Source organism: Podarcis gaigeae (assembly GCF_964106915.1).
Source record: "Podarcis gaigeae genome assembly, chromosome: 16".
Classification (NCBI taxonomy): domain Eukaryota; kingdom Metazoa; phylum Chordata; class Lepidosauria; order Squamata; family Lacertidae; genus Podarcis; species Podarcis gaigeae.
The window spans coordinates 9,049,168-9,068,693 of NC_139693.1; the positions used below are offsets into that span (position 1 = coordinate 9,049,168).

At 49.5% G+C, this 19,526-nt stretch overlaps 1 protein-coding gene across 1 annotated transcript in view; it reads left to right on the top strand.

The window, feature by feature from the left end:
• Positions 1-2,207: 2,207 nt before the first annotated feature.
• The window catches only part of CHRNB2 (cholinergic receptor nicotinic beta 2 subunit), a 33,134-nt gene continuing 15,815 nt past the window's right edge, over positions 2,208-19,526 (top strand). The window contains exons 1-2 of the mRNA XM_083715844.1: positions 2,208-2,354; positions 17,762-17,907. Of these exons, the coding sequence (XP_083571970.1) occupies positions 2,312-2,354; positions 17,762-17,907 (189 nt within the window). The 5' untranslated portion in view covers positions 2,208-2,311. The remainder of the gene's footprint in view (positions 2,355-17,761; positions 17,908-19,526) is intronic.

Consider the following 19,526-nt stretch of genomic DNA (forward strand, 5'->3'; position numbering starts at 1 on the left):
GCCATAGAAGAAGAAGAAGATACGCACATACTGTAACAGATTCCGCCTGTAGCTGGGTGGTAGAGTGTTTGCACTACATGCAGGTTCAATCTCCAGTATCTGCAACTAGGGTAGGGAATGAGCTACTATCAGTTGGAGCTGAGTAGACACTACTCAACTATAGAGACCAGTGGTCTGGCACAGTATAACTGAGTGTCGCATCAGTGAAGGGCCTTAGTTTAGTGTTAGAGCACCTGTTTGGCATGCAGAAGGTTCCAGGTTCAATCCTTGGCATTTGCAGGTAGGGCTGGAAACATCCCCTTGGAGAGTAGCTGTGGTCATTGTAGACTATTGGCCTACTTGGATATTGCTCAACTGCCTTGGTGTATCACGTCGTGAAATTTCTGCCCATTGAAGCAATTGAAATGGGCTGTGCTAGTTGATTTCTAATTGTATCTCGGAATTAAAATGGTAAGGCAATAGAATACAATACAATAAATTTAAAAAGCAAGCTGGGTTTTTTTTTAAGCCTTATTTATAGCCACATCAGATAACTGACCCACCCACTCCAGGTTCTCAGAGGGTAAGCACACTCTTTGAACTGCCTACTGTAGTGGGTTTTTGTAGCTTACTTAATGACACAGTCACACGGATGGCAAATGCCATCCAAATACAATTTCATCCGGCGCTCTTTTTGATTATATGAGTTTTTGATCTGCTGTTTATGTCTTATCTTGTGATGCTGCGGTGTTGCCTCTTCTGTACAAGTTTCTTCAGGTATTTTTCATTATACCTTTCATCTCCTTACCTTATACCTGAGCGTGCTCAGTTCCTTTCCTCTTTTGTTGACTCATTGGAATACCCTGCCTGTCTTGTTTGTTATACATTTAATAAGATAATTTTAAGAAGGAAGGAAGGAAGGAAGGAAGGAAGGAAGGAAATAAAGAAAGAAGCAGTAAAAAGGCAATTTGAAACTCAATATGCATATTTAATGCAGCAATGCCTCGGATCCCCTGAACAAAGCCTGCTAACCTTTGGCAGTGCACAAATCACAGCTTGGGAGCCCCTGATGTAGACAACACTGAACCGGGTGAACCAGTGGTCTGACTCAGTATAAGTCAGCTTCCTACTGCTCTTTCCCTCGTGTACGCATTTTTCTTTATCTCTCTCTCCCCCTGGAAGGACTCTGCCCCCTCTCTCCCATACTCATCCAGACTTGCACAAGGCGGGGCAGAGGGTCTTTACAGAGCATTAAGACTTTGTCTCTCCCACTCCCCATAGCCGTACCTTTATGTCTGCGCGACAAAGGAAATAACACACACAAAGAGAGAGCCATCTAAATACAAGCAAATGTCTTAGCCCTTTCTGCCATCCTTCAGATTTCTACTCTCCTCCATATCCTGAATATACACCAAGCAATGCGCTCCATCAGGAGGGCTCGGTATAGGCCAGTCCTAAGGATGCCAGCGTGGTCCTGCCCATCTTCATCTCCGAGCTTCTGAGACACTCGCTTCCGCTCCCCTGCGCTGGGAAAAGGGCAGCTACCTCCCCCCCTCCCCGTCCTCCGCCTCTAGCGGCAGACGGCGGATGGGTCCCCGCGGACCTGGATCGGCCCGTGTGTTCCGGGGACGTAAGAGCCAGCGCTCGCCAGCTCCTCAAGGGTGGCCTCTGCGTCAAGGGGAGCAGCCGGAGCCAAGGCGCTGGATAGAGAGAGAGGACGCCAAATGTAGAGAGAGCCTGGAGCATCCTGGCACTTGCCTCTCTCTCTCTCTCTCTCCCCCCCCCCTCGCCCTCCCGAGCATCATCTCGGCCCCTTCACAGGTTCTCCTGCGCATCGCCTTGGCGAGCCAGGCGAGGTCGAGGCGTGGGTAGGTTGGTAGGTGGGTGAGTGAGTGGATGGGGGCTCCCGGGTTTTTGCGCATGGCTCTCCGGCGGGGCTGACGGTCCGTTCAGCACCAGGGACAGCGGCAAAGCGCTCCAGCACCACGGAGAGCGCGCCGTTGCCCCGAAAGAGGAAGCGCCGGCTTGGACTTCAGCACCACGGACAGCGGCCGAAAGGTGGGGGGCGACTTAGAAGGAACTTGGGCTGGGTTAGAGATTGCGGTGCCCCCCCCCCCAACTACTCAGAGAAGCCTCCATTCTCTGCAGTCTCCCCACCTCCACACACACACACACACACACCCCTACACCTCATTCAATCCTAGGAGCTGCCGGAACCGCCTGCACCACTTGGATTGTAACCCCCCCATATTGGAGGGGGGTGTGTGGAACGCGTAAGGACAGAGGCAATGTCTTTATTTTGAGGGAGAAGATTCCTCGCCCACCCGCTTCAATGGCTCTTCTGATCTGCCTCTGCCTTCTTGGGATCTTGAGAAGTAAGTGTAATCCCCTCCTTTCCCTATAGCGTTTAGGGCTCCCTTTCCCCCAAGACTAGCATCCTACTCTAAATGAAAGCAGAGGCTTTGTTTAGAATCAGACAGTGCGCCCTTTCCTCCTCTCGGCTTCCTAGGGAGGGGAGCCGCTGCCGGTCGCGAGTACGAGCTTCTATTTTTATTGTGTCTCCAAATGATGCTCTTGAAAAATACGTCAGTTACTCAGCTGGGCAGAGATTTGACAGGCCGCCGATGGCTTAGCGGGGAAGCCAGATCGCCCCGTCCAGCTCCTGCCTAACCAGTACTTAGGGTGGGCAAGGCGACTTCCCTCTCAACAGGCCAACTCATGCTGAAGTTTCCCTCTCCTCAAAAAGAAAAAAGGAAAGGGGAAAAAACGGGAGGGGGGAATCTGGGAAGGTCATTTATCTGCCCATCCTCCATCCGAGGAACCGCACTAGGCAAGGGGAAAGAGGCTGCGGAGTGGGGCAGCAGGATGGGGGCTGAGTTTAGGTTCCCCTTAGGCACGACTGTTTACAGCTGGAGGATAGCCCCAGGGAAACTCCATGGGACTGGCTCTGTCCGACAGTCCAGCTAGCTCCATCTGTCTTCCAGCAAGGGGCAGCTGCAGGAAAGTTCATAACCCCAGGCACGATGACGATGAGAGAGAGAGAAGGAAACAAGAAAAGAGGGAGAGAGAGAAGGGGAGAACCAGCAAACGCCGGAGGATCTTCTGAGTGATATGAAGATGGAGGAGAGGTTGATAGGAGCACTAGATGGTGATCTGGCGGTTATTGGCTTTGGTGGCTGGTGCTCATTGGGGCTGGTGGGGCGGAAGGCAGGGAGCCCGGCAGTAGGCGGAGCCAGAGCCAATGACAGGCAGAGCTAACTGATTATAGTTTTGTCCCCATCCCCCTCTTCCCTGCTGAGTTCTGCAAGGGGCATCACTGAGACTAAGGGTGCCAACAGGCAGGGCCAACCCCAGCCTGGTTATGAGTCAAAAGGCAGGCACACTAAGCTTGATGGGGCAGTGCCCTAATTGACCAGCCTCCACTGGGTATTGGGTTCTTGCAAGACTTCTATGAGAGGACAGTTGTATGGCAGTTGCAGACAGTGTTGAGTAGGGAATGGGAGTTTGCAGTCTTCCTGACATCGCTGGACTCCAGCTCCCACCATCCCTGGCCAGCCTGGCTGACAGTCGGGGTGATGGGAATCATTGTCCAACCAAGCCTTGATGGGCACAGGCTCCCCACTCCTGTTGCAGAAGGGGCCCTTTACTAAGTATTTGAATGGTGCAGTTGCACAAACTGGGCCTTACAGGCCTAGAATAATTTGGCTGTTACTGTGATGGGTTTCTTTTAATACATAATGTTGACTGTGTCTTTTTTAATTGGAAGCTGTTTTGAAGTGAATTGCAGGGGGAGTGAGATATTCATTAAAAACAAAAACCACCCCACAATATTTAAAATGAGGGATCATCCAGAGAGGGTGGACTCTCTCAAGGCAGCAGGTTTAACATCTGGGTATTCTGCAGCTTCCAGTAGATAAATTAGATGCCTTGCATCTAGGTTCTTGCTGTTTTGTGTTGACCTGTAGATTCCCTCCCCTTATAGATGCCTCACACACAACATTTTCTAGCTAATGAAATGCCCAAAGTCTTGTTCTCCATGAACACGATCCATCTCCTATTGTGGAGTAGAGCAACCTTGAAAATGGATTCAACAGAGAAGAACCCTGTGTGTCCATCAGACTGTCTTAAACAAAGCCACAGAGCAGAATTCTTTAGGTTATTTATTAGATAAGGAATGGGGAATGTCTGGTTCTCCATAAATTCTTGGACTCCAACTCCCATCAGCACCAGCTAGCATGGTCAATGGTCAGGAATGATGATGAGCTGGAGTCCAGCAACATCAGGAGGGCCAGAAGCTATTTCCTAGACACATGTCCCAACCTGTCAGGGATCACATATTAAATGCACATGCGGCCATCCAGATGTTGTCCAACTCCCATCAGCGCCAGGCAGCATGGCCAATGGTTAGGAATGATGCGAGTTGAAGACCAGAAACACCTGGATGGCCGCATGTTCCCCCTACCTGCTCTAAAAGGAAATCCAGCCATTTCTCTTAACAGGAAATGCCTACCTAGCCCATTTCAAGGGATAGTGCTTTGAGGGAGGAGTGGTGGAAGTAGAGAGAGAAAAAAAGAGAGAGAGAAACATTTCACACTACATTCTCTTCAACATCACATCACTCCTGATCTTCTAAACTTCTGTCACATTCCTGCGGAGGATCAGATGATGCTCACGCAAGCAGAACTTTATAAACATTGTGTAGGTAATTTGGAATTTGCAATGCCTGTTCTGGCAGGCAAATCCATTCCGTGTGTGCATTGTAGAAGGGCAACTTAACATCCTTTCCTCTCTCATGCATGCCAAGAGGAATCACAGTTAATCATGTAGTTGGGTGTATGTGTGTGTGCAGTATGTATAGTTAACTCTCAGAGGGAATTCCAGCCCTGTCGCGCAGGAGAGCTGCACAGAGCAGCAGCGGCGAGGAAGACGGATGAACCACAGTTACTTGTGAGTTACTGCTAGCCTCCAGCATCCAGACTCCAAAGGACACCAGGGTCCCTGGTGGCTAAGCAGCTGAGGCCATTGCCAGCTCATCCACAGGTACCATTCCCCACATCTCTGGTACAGCACCGCCCCTCCCAGCCATCAATTAGGGGAAATAACATTTTCCCTAGTCTGCTCTGCAAGACTGCCATAAGGATTGCTTTAGATATGCAACAGACTTTGCCCATGTGAAATATTCTATACATGTACAGTGGTACCTTGGGTTAAGAACTTAATTCGTTCCGGAGGTCCGTTCTTAACCTGAAACTGTTCTTAACCTGAAGCACCACTTTAGCTAGTGGGGCCTCCTGCTGCCGCCGGAGCACGATTTCTGTTCTCATCCTGAAGCAAAGTTCTTAACCCGAGGTACTATTTCTGGGTTAGCGGAGTCTGTAACCTGAAGCGTCTGTAACCCGAGGTACCACTGTACTAAGCAACAGCAAGCATCATTATTGCAATGTTTACCCAATCAGTCCAGTGCTGGGTAGCCTTTGTCTTTCCAGATGTTGCTGAATTCCCCATCAGTGCCATTCTGCCTGACCAGTGGTCAGGGATGATGGAAACCGGAGTCCAGTGGCGTCTAGAAGACCACAGTTCCCCCATTCCTGAATAGATCAAGGTTATTTGTTTCTATGTAACTACTTTTTTAAAGGTGGCTGATTTTACCAATGACCAGTAGCTGAATGTCTTCATAGACACACTTCTCTGTCCTCCGTTCAGCAAGGAAGAAGGTCAAGGACACATTATAGCCAGGGGAAAACCCCAAGCCAAGCAGGGTGAGTGAGGGGTGTGGCACGGGTGGGTGTGCAGGTTGAGGAGGGTCCCAGGGAAGCCCCAAGGGATGCGTATGGCCCCTGGGCCCATAGTTCCCAACCTCTGCTTTAGAGGAGACTCGCTCCTGAAGAGAAGAGGTCTTTACAACTCTTCTTTCTCTCTTTCGCAAGGATGGGGAAGTTGGGGCCATCTGGACTCCAACTCCCATCAGGCCCAGGAAGTCTGGGGTGATGGGAGCTGTAGTACAGCAACATCTGGAGGTCCTCAGTTTCCTCATTTCTATGTTAAAGAGAGAGAAATATTGGATTCACATGTAGAGCAATGAAAGGAAGATGGATGAGAGAAGGGTGCTGAGTGACAGGCAGGTCTTCTGTGAGCCTCGAGGGGTCTGGGCTGCCCTTGCATGACCTTCCAAGCCCCACTGCTGAAATCCCATAAACAACATTCTATATTTACATTATCTTTTTTTTAAGATGAATATTTATTAGCATTTTCAAAAAGGAACAACACATATAAAAACAAAGACAAAAATAAACAAAAAAGATACAAAAATCCAAAACTTAAAAATAAAAACAATTAAAAACACCTGAAAGTTCAAATACTTATTTTCTTTTAACTTGTTTCTCAGACCTCCTCACCCCTCCCCTTCTTGTATTCCAATTTAAATTATTGGTTCAGCAAATCCTTAATTTACTTCTCCATTTTAACTTAATTTAATTTATTCTAACATATTATTATTTTATTTTATTTTTCTTCTTTCTTCCATTTCCTCAATTTATATTTACGAACCTTATTTTCATTTAATTTAGCCATTTAAAAAAAGATCAGTTTTAACTTAACCAAATTTACACATCAATATTTATACCTCATTATTTTTTCTTAAACATTTTTCCTAAAGTCGACCTTCCATGTCTTTCCCAATTTCCATACCAATAGCAAAGCAAAGTAAAAATAAAGCAAACTATATTTATATACCCTTTGGATTCCCAAACTCCACCCACATTATCGTCCCTTTCCATATAATTCTTCGGATCTCTTTCTGCCTCCCTTCTTTCCCCCCACTCACCAAACCCCAGTCCCTATGCAGCAACAAGGCATGACTTCATGGGCAAGCTTGCACCATTCATTATGCATCGGGTGTGATGTGTTATGAAAGGAAGCAAGATATGAATCATCGACCACTCACCCAATGGTTTTCCCCACAGCTCCCATCTTCAAGGCACAAAACACAGCGATCTCATTTCTCTCATCTTGTTGCCTCTGCTGCCAATGTTCTATGAGTGCCATCGCTCAGTGGTACAGCATCTACTTGTTGCAGAAGGTCCCAGGTTCAAACCCTGGCATCTTCAAGTAGGGTGGAAGAAGGCCCCCTGCCTGAAATCCGGGAGAGCTGCTGCCAGTCAGTGTAAACACTACTGAGCTAAGAGGAATCCAATCGTGTGAACTGGTATAAGGCAGCTTCCTCTGTCCCTATGTTTTAGGGAAGGGCCATAGCTCAGTAAAGAGTCACATCCATTGCTCTGCCCAATTTTCTCTTTGGCTCTAGCCCCAAAGGCAATCCATAGGGAATTGCAATCCTTGAGTTGATGAACACTTCCTTCTCTCTCCATTTAAACCAGGGTTGGGGAACATTCAACCCTCCAGATGTTATTGGACTCCAGCTCTCGTTATCCCTGACTATTGGTCATGCTAGGGATGATGAGAGTAGACCACCCAGTTGGTTTAAACTAACCAGTGTTTCCCTAAGTTCTGGCATAACAAGGAACTCTGGCTAGTTTAAAAGCAGAGGTGGAACCTTCTCCACCCCAGAGGCAGCACAAGAGGGAGGAAGACAGGAGCCTCTAGCTCACGCCAGCTCACGCCAGAAGCATTTAGCATTGCATTGGAAAGTGCCCAAAAGGTTCAGGTGTAAAAAACAAAAACAAGGCTTGTTTTGGGTGTGATGCTTGAATCAAGCCAAAACTGTCGAGCAGTCTGCCAAGAATAGAAGAAGCAGAGGCAGATTCCACCTTGCCAAGGCAAAGCTAGCATGGTTTGCCAGAGTGACTGGTCATGCCCACTTGCTGCCATCTGACATAAATAACAAAAATGGGGGGGGGGGAGAGAGAGAGAGAAAGAGATTATAAGATACAACTGATAGGCTACGATCAGCTTGGCAGGGTGTCACAATTGTTTGGTCTTTGTGTTACAGTGGTACATTGGTTCTCAAACTTAATCTGTTCTGGAAGTCTGTTCCAAAACCAAAGCATTCCAAAACCAAGGCGCGCTTTCCCATAGAAAGTAATGCAGAACGGCTTAATCCATTCCAGACTTTTAAAAACAACCCCTAAAAAAGCAATTTAACATGAATTTTACTTTCTAATGAGACCATGGATCCATAAAATGGAAGCAATATGTAAAGGTAAAGGGCCCCCTGACCATTAGGTCCAGTCGTGACCGACTCCAGGGTTGCGGCGCTCATCTCACTTTATTGGCCGAGGGAGCCAGCATACAGCTTCCGGGTCATGTGGCCAGCATGACTAAGCCGCTTCTGGTGAACCAGAGCAGCACACGGAAATGCCGTTTACCTTCCCGCCGGAGAGGTACCTATTTATCTACTTGCACTTTGATGTGCTTTTGAACTGCTAGGTTGGCAGGAGCAGGGACCGAGCAACGGGAGCTCACCCCGTCATGGGGATTCGAACCACCGACCTTCTGATCGGCAAGTCCTAGGCTCTGTGGTTTAACCCACAGTGCCACCCGCGTCCCTAATAATCAATGTACTGTACTATAAAATAAGACAGTATTGTAGATGGTAAAAATTAAAATCATTATTTTTTCTTACCTGCACCGATGATAGTCATTGTTTGGATGGGGGGCTTTTATCCATTTCCACAGTCACACAGATCAGTCAATCAGTAGCTGAACTGGGTTCCACACAGCCACAAAAACAAATTAACCAAAAAAGCCACACAAACAAAAATGCAAAATACCGTATTTTTTGCTGTATAAGACTCACTTTTTCCCTCCTAAAAAGTAAGGGGAAATGTGTGTGCGTCTTATGGAGCGAATGCAGGCTGCGCAGCTATCCCAGAAGCCAGAACAGCAAGAGGGATTGCTGCTTTCACTGCGCAGCGATCCCTCTTGCTGTTCTGGCTCTGAGATTCAGAATATTTTTTTTCTTGTTTTCCTCCTCCAAAAACTAGGTGCGTCTTGTGGTCTGGTGCGTCTTATAGAGCGAAAAATACGGCAAATAGAAAAAACCAAGTGCCAAACCTAATCCATTCCAGAAGTCCATTTGACTTCCGAAATGTTCGAAAACCAAGACGCAGCTTCTGATTGGTGCAGGCGCCCCAGAAACAATAGCCGACAACCGCATTGGATTTCGGCTTCCGGAAAACATTCAAAAACTGGAACATTTACTTCCAGGTTTTCAGCGTTTGAGAACCAAGGCATTTGAGAACCAAGGTACCACTGTACAGCTGTGATGGGGAACTTCTGGCCCACCTGATATCTTTGGACCCATCAGCCCCAGCCAGCTTGCCTAATGGTCAGGGATGATAAACGTAGTTGTAAATGATGGTTAGCTCAAAAGCTGGAATAATAAAGTATCAGTGGCGTAGCGTGGGGGGTGCAGGGGCCGGCCGGCCGCACCGGGCGCAACATCTGGGGGTTAGGGTTAGGGGGCGCAAATCCACGGGTTAGGGGGCGCAAATCCACAGGTTAGGGGATGCAAATTACTTGCCTTGCCCGGGTGCTGACAACCCACGCTACGCCACTGTAAAGTATGGTTTGATCCTGGCTTAAGAGTTTTTAATATTTAATTTTAAACTGTTGGGAGCTGTCCTGGGACCTGATGGTGAGAAGGCGGCAATAAGTTTAAATCATCATCGTAGAATTGTAGAGTTGTAAGGGACCCTGAGAATCATAAGTAGTCCAAACCCCTGCAATGCCGGAATATGCAGCTGTCCGATTTGGGGATCAAACCTACAAACTTGGTATTTGTGCTGGGCCTGGGGTAACCCATGAAACGCAGTCCAGGACCAGACCAGAATCCGAAGGTTCTGCTGGGAGTCAGTCCGACAGGGCCAAGGCAGGACACGAGGCAGGAAACCAGGCAAGGACAGGGGCAGGATCTAGCATACAGAAATGTTGCTCCCACTACCTGGGGCAGGATCTAACAGCCTTTTATCTTTGTCGGGGTAGCGGCCGGTCCTGATCCCCTGGCGACTCACCTCCCTGTCTCGCCCGAAGGTGAGCTCTCCTCCTGCGAGTACTGAGGTCTCTCCTTCTCCCAGACCTGAGTCTCTGCAGCTCAGGAGACGTCGGTGGGTTACTAGACACAGAGGCTGCCTCAGCCTCCCCTGACCCAACCAGTAGTGGAGCAGCTGTAAGTGATGGCCCAGCTGAAGGCAATGAGGTCATCCCCACATCTGGAGCCAGGGCAGGCTCAGGCCCCTGACTCGGCCCAGCTGGTGCTTGTTGCAGGGGAACCTGTGCAGACTGGGACTCTTCAGGATCAAGCTCCAGACTTGGTTCAGATGATGCCTGAGGCAGAGGATCCAGTACAGAGTGAGTCTCCTCTGGTTCCAAGTCCCAGTCCCAGTCCATCACAGTATTATCAGCAACATGCTCTAACCAACTGATCTATCAGTAGTAGTAGTAGTAGTAGTAATAATAATAATAATAATAATAATAATAATACATTTGGAGGGCTGCAGGTTCCCCATCCCAACAGAGCTGGTGTTAAAGGACAATTAAATGAGTTTATCAAAGTAAAATCATAGAGCTGGGACCCCATGGGTCATGTAGTCCAACCCCCCTGCAAGGAAAGATTCACAGCTAAATAATCTTTGACAGATGGCCATCCAACCTCTGTTTAAAAACTTCCAACGATGTAGTGTGTTTCCTCTGTCAAATGGCTCTCACCATCAGAAAGGGAAACACGATACTCTGGGCTCAAGGGCACCCTTCCTCCAAGAATTTCTCCATCTTCATCCTCATCTTGCCCCCAAGTGATGCTGCCTGCCTGAGCCATGCTGGCGCAAGGACAAAGATGGCACAGAGATCTGCGGCCAACTAAACATGCGCTCTCTCTCTCTCTCTCTCTCTCCCGCCGTAAAATATATTTTCTGTACAGCAGTACATTATCCCCTCGCTCTCTCCCTCCTTCGATCGATCCTCCTAACGACCTCTTTACTCAAGTCAGGCTTCTTGTTTTCCGACGCCTGTCAGCCACTTCCCAAAATTGCAATTAAGCTGTCAAGGGAGCGAGCAGAAGCGTTTACAATTCACAGCCGCGGCAGGAGAGGAAGGGAGGTGGGCAGGTCCGGATCGCAATGCGCTGGGACAGAGAGCGAAGGCCGAGAGTAGAGTTACACATTTTTTTCCACGGACCTCCCCAGCCCCCCCAGCCCATGCATTTCACAGCATGATACCGGTGGTAATTAATAATAACAATAATAACAATAATAACAATAATAATAATAATTTATTATTTGTACCCCGCCCATCTGGCTGGGTTTCCCCAGCCACTCTGGGCAGCTTCCAACAAAGATTAAAAATACATTAAAAAGTCACACATTAAGAACTTCCCCGAATAGGGCTGCCTTCAAATGTCTTCTAAACGTTAGGTAGTTGTTTATCTCTTTGACATCTGGTGGGAGGGCGTTCCACAGGGCGGGCGCCACTACCGAAAAGGCCCTCTGCCTGGTTCCCTGTAGCTTTGCTTCTCACAATGAGGGAACTGCCAGAAGGCCCTTGGCGCTGGACCACAGGCCAGGGCTTGGGAACTTAAAGCCCTTCTCACAGCCCCCAAAATATAAAACAGCAGCCAAAATATAAAACAGCAGCAGTCATCCATAATAATAATAATAATAATAATAATAATAATAATAATAATAATTTATTATTTATACCCTGCCCATCTGGTTGGGCTTCTCCAGCCACTCAGGGCGGCTTCCAACAAAATATTAAAATACTGTAATACATCAAACATTAAAAGCTTCCCTAAACAGGGCTGCCTTCAGGTGTCTTCTAAAAGTCTGGTAGTTTTCCTTCTCTTTGACATCTAGTGGGAGGGTGTTCCACAGGGCGGGTGCCACCACCGAGAAGGCCCTCTGCCTGGTTCCCTGTAACTTGGCTTCTCACAATGAGGGAACTGCCAGAATGCCCTCAGCGCTGGACCTCAGGTCCGGGCAGAACGATGGGGGTGGAGACGCTCCTTCAGGTATACTGGACCAAGGAGGAGGAGGAGGAGGAGGAGGAGGAGGAGGAGGAGGAGGAGGAGGAGGAGGAGGAGGAGAAGAAGAAGAAGAAGAAGAAGAAGAAGAAGAAGAAGAAGAAGAAGAAGAAGAAGAAGAAGAAGAAGAAGATGCTAAAGGGAGTGGGCAAAATTGTGCCTCTTGAATGTCTGGTTCTTAAACTTTTCTCTTCCCTTGATGCCCCTTTCAACACTCCTGTTTTATGTATTTAAAAAAATGTTGTTTTAATCTGAACTTCCCCTCAAGCTAACAGATGCCAGTGAATGTAGATCAGAGTTTCCCAAACCCTGTTTTTTTGGACTACAGTTCCCATCATCCCTGACCACTGGTCCTGCTAGCTAGGGATAATAGGAGTTGTAGTCCAAAAACAGCTAGAGACCCAAGTTTGGGAAACCCTGATATAGACAGACCAATGGTAGGAGGCAACTTGCTATTTAAATCAGCACCATGAGGAATAATAAAATCTTACTATTATATTTAAGGGAGGGATCATAGCTCAGTGACAGAGCATCTGCTTCGCAGGCAGAAGGTTCCAGGTTCGAACCCAGGCAGGATCTCCAGATCCCTTGCCTGAAATCCTGTACAGCCACTGCCAGTCAGTGTAGACAATCTAAGTCACATGGCCTGACATGGTACAAAGCAGTTTCCTATGTTCCAGTGCATGAAAATGGAGACAAACAAAGAACCATTGTGGTGTAGCATTTAGATTGTTGGGATTCGGTGATCGGGATGCAGACCTGGGTTCAAATCCCTGCTCAGCCAAAGAGCATACCTTTAATAGCTTGCTTTTAGACTGCCCCGTTTGGCAAAGATTTTAACAGTAGTTAAGAACCATCAGGGTCCCCCCACAACCCCCGCTCAGTGTTACTTATTTAGAGCAGTTAAAGGTAAAGGGACCCCTGACTGTTAGGTCCACTTGTGACCGACTCTGGGGTTGCGGCACTCATCTCGCTTTATTGGCCGAGGGAGCCGGCGTGCAGCTTCTGGCGTGCAGGATGAAGCCGCTTCTGGCGAACCAGAGCAGCGCACGGAAACGCCGTTTACCTTCCTGCCAGAGCGGTACCTATTTATCTACTTGCACTCTGATGTGCTTTCGAACTGCTAGGTTGGCAGGAGCAGGGACCGAGCAACGGGAGCTCACCCCGTCACGGGGATTCAAACCAGCAACCTTCTGATCGGCAAGCCCTAGGCTCTGTGGTTTAAACCACAGCGCCATCCGCGTCCCAGTTGGACTCCCTTAGAGCGGTTGGACTCCCTTTTTTAAGCCAAAGGGCTCGCAGAGCTGTTTGTGGACTACAAGTTAAAACAAGGCATTCCCTGCCTGCAGGCCTAAAAGCGATGGCACAAAAGGAAAAGGCAACAAGCAGGGAAGAGGAAAGAAGTAAACTCAGGCACCGTTTCTTAAAGTGAAACAGGAACTCTTATCATGAGGAGCTGGAATGGAAGCAGCTCAGAGCTGGCCTTTCAGCTAATGGCCTTTCTCGTCTCTCCCACTGACGCAATTGAGGGAGAGGGGGCCTGATGCAGCTGGCCTTTCAAATTCTATTTATACTACCATTTTAATGTATTTCTGATGGCTTCCTTTTAGCTGCGCTCATCCTTACGGCGTGTGGTTGTTTTTAAATGGTCTTTGTGCGCGAGGCTAAAAGGGCTTTCGGAGTTAAAAGGCACACACACTCAACTCATCAAAACCCCAACCAACACCAAGTGTGGGGTTATAGGCACACATGCAGGAACGACAAGAATATTGCCGTGTTGAAGAAGGAGGTGCAGAAGAGAGTTAGGAATGAGATTTTTGAAATAGGCCTCTTTGGTGACAGCTGGGCAGAAAATGTGGCTGGTGGCCCCTGCTATGTACCACCACACCAGGTCCAGCTTGACCTGTTGGCTTTCAGCTTGTTATCCAGCAGCTAAAGGCAAAAGGAGCCCAGGAAGAAAGAAACAAAGAGAGTTGATAATCATAGGTGGGACGTGACTCAGATAATGCTGCAGCCACGATGAAGGCTGGTCGATTCAGGCTTTACCTCAACAACTTCTGCCTGCCTTCAGTCAACTCCCCACCTGGCTGCCATCACACTTACTCCCAGTTCATGGGGTGACACTGTCCGTCACTTTCCTCCTCCCTAGTCTTAGGAGGAGAGTGGAGGGGACAAAATTCGAGCGAGCCAGCTCCACTGACCATCGGCTCTGGTAAGGTAAAGGGACCCCTGACCATTAGGTCCAGTCGTGGCCGACTCTGGGGTTGCGCGCTCATCTCGCTTTATTGGCCGAGGGAGCCGGCGTACAGCTTCCAGGTCATGTGGCCAGCATGACTAAGCCGCTTCTGGCGAACCAGAGCAGCACACGGAAACACCATTTACCTTCCCGCCGGAGCGGTACCTATTTATCTACTTGCACTTTGACGTGCTTTCGAACTGCTAGGTTGGCAGGAGCAGGGACTGAGCAACGGGAGCTCACCCCGTCACAGGGATTTGAACCGCCGACCTTCCGATCGGCAAGTCCTAGGCTCGGTGGTTTAACTCACAGAGCCACCAGTGTCCTTATTGGCTCTGGTGCCATGAGTGGATTCGGAGACTGGAAGAGCAAGACACATACAGCCTCCATGCCTACTCAGCTGCAGCCTTGGCTCTGCTCAAGGGCTGCTGGATCAGGGCAGGCCGTAATTCTGAGCAAGCTAAGAGCTGGTGACATTTTAACAGCCTGCCAAAATGGGCTCATGAATGCCTGGGGATTAGCTATCCATCAGGAAGCTGGCTTGGAAATGAGCCTGCTTGAGAGGCTGTTGCTTGTGGTCAAGGGAGCTCCTCATGGAGAGGAAAGAGAGAGAAAGAGAGATTCTGTACAGAGCCCTGAATCCCTCCCCAAAATAGTCCTTTTTCGTACAAATTTTCATTGGCTTAGGGCCGTTTCTGTGACAAGATGTGACCGAAAGGTGTCTTGAGGAAAAGGAAGCTAGTGTTTCCCAGACTTGAGTCTGCAGCTGGTTTTGGACTACAACTCCCATCATCCCTAGCCACTGGTCCTGCTAGCTAGGGATGATGGGAGTTATAGTCCAACAACAGCTGGAGGCCAAAGTTTTGGAAACACTGAACTAGAAGAAGAGATGGGACTAGAAGAGAAAGTCCCTACCAGAAAAGGACAGCAGATCCATCAAGTTGATGGATTGTGTGGAAATGGCTAAAATGACCGGAAGAATAAGAAAACAGGAAGACCAAAATTTTAATAAGGAATGGGGGAAATGTATAACCTATCTTTTATATTGTTTTAAATGTTTGTTTTCCTTCTTGGATTGTACCCCCAAGTGTGTTTTATAAGCTGGTCTCCGATCGTAATGAATAAACTATCTATCTAACCTATCTTAAAAAAACATTGTAAACAGTTAAAATTGTTACTAGGATTGGAATATCACTTGTCGTTTAAGGGTGAATTTTGGACACAGTGGAGATGTAAAAGATGTGGATTGTTATAAAAGATGCCGGAGGAAGTGATTAACAACAGGACCCACAAAGGGGAGGAGGGAAGTCCAGGAGATTCCTTGGAATCTTATTTCCATGTTGCACGTCTGATATTTGAATGTAAACTTTTAATCTTTTAAAAAAAAGTTTTTTAAAAAGAGGAGACACTGAATGAGAGGGAGGCTTACTGATACAGTATTTAATACAGCCACGGTAGCTCAATGAAACCTGCATATTAATAGGCAGTCAGTGTCTGAATACCAATCACTGAACATCCTGATTTAGGAAGCTGTATGGCTTACTGGTGAAAAGAGATAAGTAGGTGAAATATACTCGGAGTCGATAGTGGATTTCATGCTCTTTATTTAGCTCATAGTGGTGAGGAGGAATGGAGGTTCCTGCAGAATGTCTGTGTTATGTACTGAAGTTCTCACCCTGGGCCAGCAGGGGGATACTGTAGATAGTTATGCACATAAGGGATCGAAAGTGACATTCAGTGATTGGATAGTTTTAGAAAATTGTTACAGTTACGTTGTACTGGAGCTCTATATCAGTGTTTCCCAACCTTTTTTGGGCAAAGGCACACTTGATTGATGAAAAAAATCTCGAGGCACACCACCATTACAGCCCCGTGACGTCAACGCGCAGCGTCACGCCGGGAGGGACGCACGAAAGTGTAAGTTTCAATTTTTTCCCCTCCCCCTTGCCGGGGAACCTCCAAGCTTTGGGGGTGGGGGGGGAGGAGGCAGCAAAGCGAGGGACTGAGGGACTCCTCCAACTCCTCCTCCTGCTCGTCCACAGCCGGGTAGAGCCGCTTGAGGCGCCGCTTGAGCTCCTTCTCCTGCTCGTTCAGGGCCGGGTCGCCGCCGTGAGCGGAGGCGGCGTGGGGGACCCCGCAGGTCAGGGCGAGTCGGCTCGTCTGCTGCCACGACAGGAGCAGGGCGGGCGGCGAGGGGGTGGCTGGGTGGGGAAGATCCCCCTCGGATCTGCTCCCTCTCAGGCTCGGTTGGCGCTGTCACGAAGCGAGACGAGGCTGGAAGGCGCCGCTCTCCTCCTCCCTCCGCAGCAAGCGTGGCCTGGCGCGAATCAAATCGCCGCTCCTGTCCCGTGCGCTCAGGTGGGCAGCTCCAAACGGGCGCCCCCGTGCGCCGGCTTGGGATGGCTGCCCAAGCGCCTTCTCTCTCTCGCCTCCTCCCACGAGTTCGGGGTCAGCCTCCCGCTCCTCCTCCGCTTCCTCCTGACAGCCGCCGGGGTCTTTGGTCGCAGCAGCCTCCCGTCCAAGAAGCACCTTCGCCCAGGCAAGGACGCGCGCGGAGCTGGCGAGCGCCGAGGGGTGGGGCTCTCGCGCCCGCCTCCCGAACCAGGAGGGCCGGGTCGCCGCCGTGAAGGAAGGGCGCCGGGGCGCTGCTGCTGCCGCCGCCGCTCCCAGCAGGCATGGGCCCAGCTGAGGCGGCGGCGGCTGTTGTGGTGGTGGCAGCGATAGCGGGCGGAGGAGGGGGCGGCGGCGGGGCCGAGGTGGCCGGCGGGGCCGAGGCCGGTGAGGGAGTAGGGTTGCCCGGGGCTTGAGGAGCCGTCGCCGGGAGTTGCTGCTGCTGTTGTTGCTGCTGCTGCCCGGACATGCCGGCCTCCTCCTCGTCCGATGTCTCGCGCTCCTCCCTTTTGCGCGCGCTGCCCCGCCGCGGCCCCATTGGCCGGGTCCTGTCAGCTGATCCTGTGTTATTTCCTGTGTGTGTGTGTGAGGGGAGAATGGATGGAGAAACCTCGGCACCACCACCGCGGAGCCGCCCCCGGCTCGACACGGATCCTCGCCGCCGCCGCCCCGCCTCTCGCCGCCCGACTCGCGGCACACCAGGCAAGGTCTCGCGGCACACTAGTGTGCCGCGGAACACCGGTTGGGAAACACTGCTCTATATAAGCAGGCTGACTGAACCCTTCAGTTCAGTTCTGTTCTGACCTGTGAATAAACAAGAGCTGTTTGGAGAATCGCTGTGTCGTCTGATATGTTCACCCACAACTTAACAGTCTGCTTTATATACATTATTTACACAATGGGTCCCACGTGATTGGCTAATTCTGGAATTCTCCTGTAGGCTAATCAGGTTGCAGATTCACTTCCACCTGGAGCTGGATTGGGTGGCTCCTGTGGACCAATCAGACTGCTGAATTCTGGATCCTATTGTTCTAGGACCAATCAGACTGCTGCATTCTGGATCCTATTCAACTCTGTACATTACAGTAGGACTGTCTGCCTTGTTGTGAGTATGCTCTGTGTTCGTTCTGAACGGTGTTTGCTTTACTCTGCCTGCTTCCTTCTCCACCTCTACGCAGGGACCCTGGGCACAGACACGGAAGAGCGGCTGGTAGAACATCTCCTGGATCCGTCACGGTACAACAAGCTGATCCGCCCGGCCACCAATGGATCTGAGTTGGTCACTGTGCAGCTGATGGTATCATTGGCCCAGCTCATCAGCGTGGTATGTACCAAAGATGGGGAAGTGGGAACTGCCAAATGGGTCAAAATGCTGCTCAAAGCAGAGGTTTTCTGTAAGTCTGGAGGAAACTTTCTCGCTGGAGTGCCCTTTTAGAATCAATGAAGTGCAGAGTTTGAAGGAACCTCAATGGTCCAACCCTCTGCAAGGTGGGCATCACAGCAAAGGAATCCCCGACAGATGGCCACCCAATCTGTGCTTCAAAGGAGAGTCCGCGTTCTGAGGGAGCCTGCTCCACAGTCAGTTCTCACCTTGCTGAGTTATATTCCTGTGTAGGAATCATTTTGGAGAAAATCTGGCCCTTTTTTAGGTCATCCTCCTTGGTATCATTGGACGCGGGTGGCGCTGTGGGTTAAACCACAGAGCCTAGGACTTGCCGATCAGAAGGTTGGCGGTTCAATCCCCACAATGGGGTCAGCTCCCATTGTTTGGTCCCTGCTCCTGCCAACCTAGCAGTCCGAAAGCACATCAAAGTGCAAGTAGATAAATAGGTACCGCTCCAGCGGGAAGGTAAACGGCATTTCCGTGCGCTGCTCTGGTTTGCCAGAAGCAGCTTAGTCCTGCTGGCCTCATGATTCCTATAATACAAAAGCTGTACACCGGCTCCCTCAGCCAATAAAGATGAGCGCCGCAACCCCAGAGTTGGTCACGACTGGACCTAATGGTCAGGGGTCCCTTTACCTTTTACCTTACCTTGGTATCATTATATGTGTCCTTCCCAGCCAGTCTGTTTCTTAATGTTTCTAGTCTTTCTAAAATTTCAGCTTGGATTGAGGACGGGAATGACCAGAATTGATTTATTAGAGTGTTTTCTTCTATAGAGAAATTGTCCTTTTTTTTGCTCGCAGGGCATTGCAAATCGTGTAAGGGTGTGTTTTTCCTTTATAATTTTGGGGTCTCTTGCTTATGATGATCAGACCAGAGCTTTAGGAGCTGGTTCTCCTTTTGGGATTTTTCCTGGTCCTCTTCTACCATTGGCTTATGTCAGGTGGTGGTGTGGAGAGCAAACAGGCAAGACTCCAACCTGTCTTTTCCTGGCTTTATTATTAGTGTAAACTATTTACAGTGAAGAGCATCGCAAGTTCATGTCCGGCTAAGTCGCTAAGCCGGTCCTTGTACCTCCCCCAGCATAACAGTCGTGTGACCCCCATCCTTCTCCTCCCCTCTCTGCGCTGAAACCTACTGCGCAGAGTGGGCGCTGGCAAAGGGGGACTTGCCTCCCCTCCACTTTGCTCAGGCTCAGTGTTGAGGCTCTCCCCAGTATCTCCTGGTCAAGCGCCCCTTCCCCACTGGAGGCGGGGCTTTCCTCTTCGCCAGAGGAGGAACTGCTTCTCAAGATCTTGAAAGGTGACCATTGCTTGTACAGAGTAACCAACATAATGTAAGTACTCTCTATAATGTGGTGTCATCCTCCCCAAAGCTTGTGGTGCTACAACTCCCACCACCTCTGACCATTGGCCATGCTGGCTGCCGGGAGCTGGAGCTTGTGTTCAAAGAAGATTGCACAGGAGCTATCAGTAGCTACTGGCCACAATGCCTCCACGACTGAAGGCAGCAATGCTGCTTAGAACTAGTTGCTGGAAGCTGCAGGAGCGGGGGTGGCT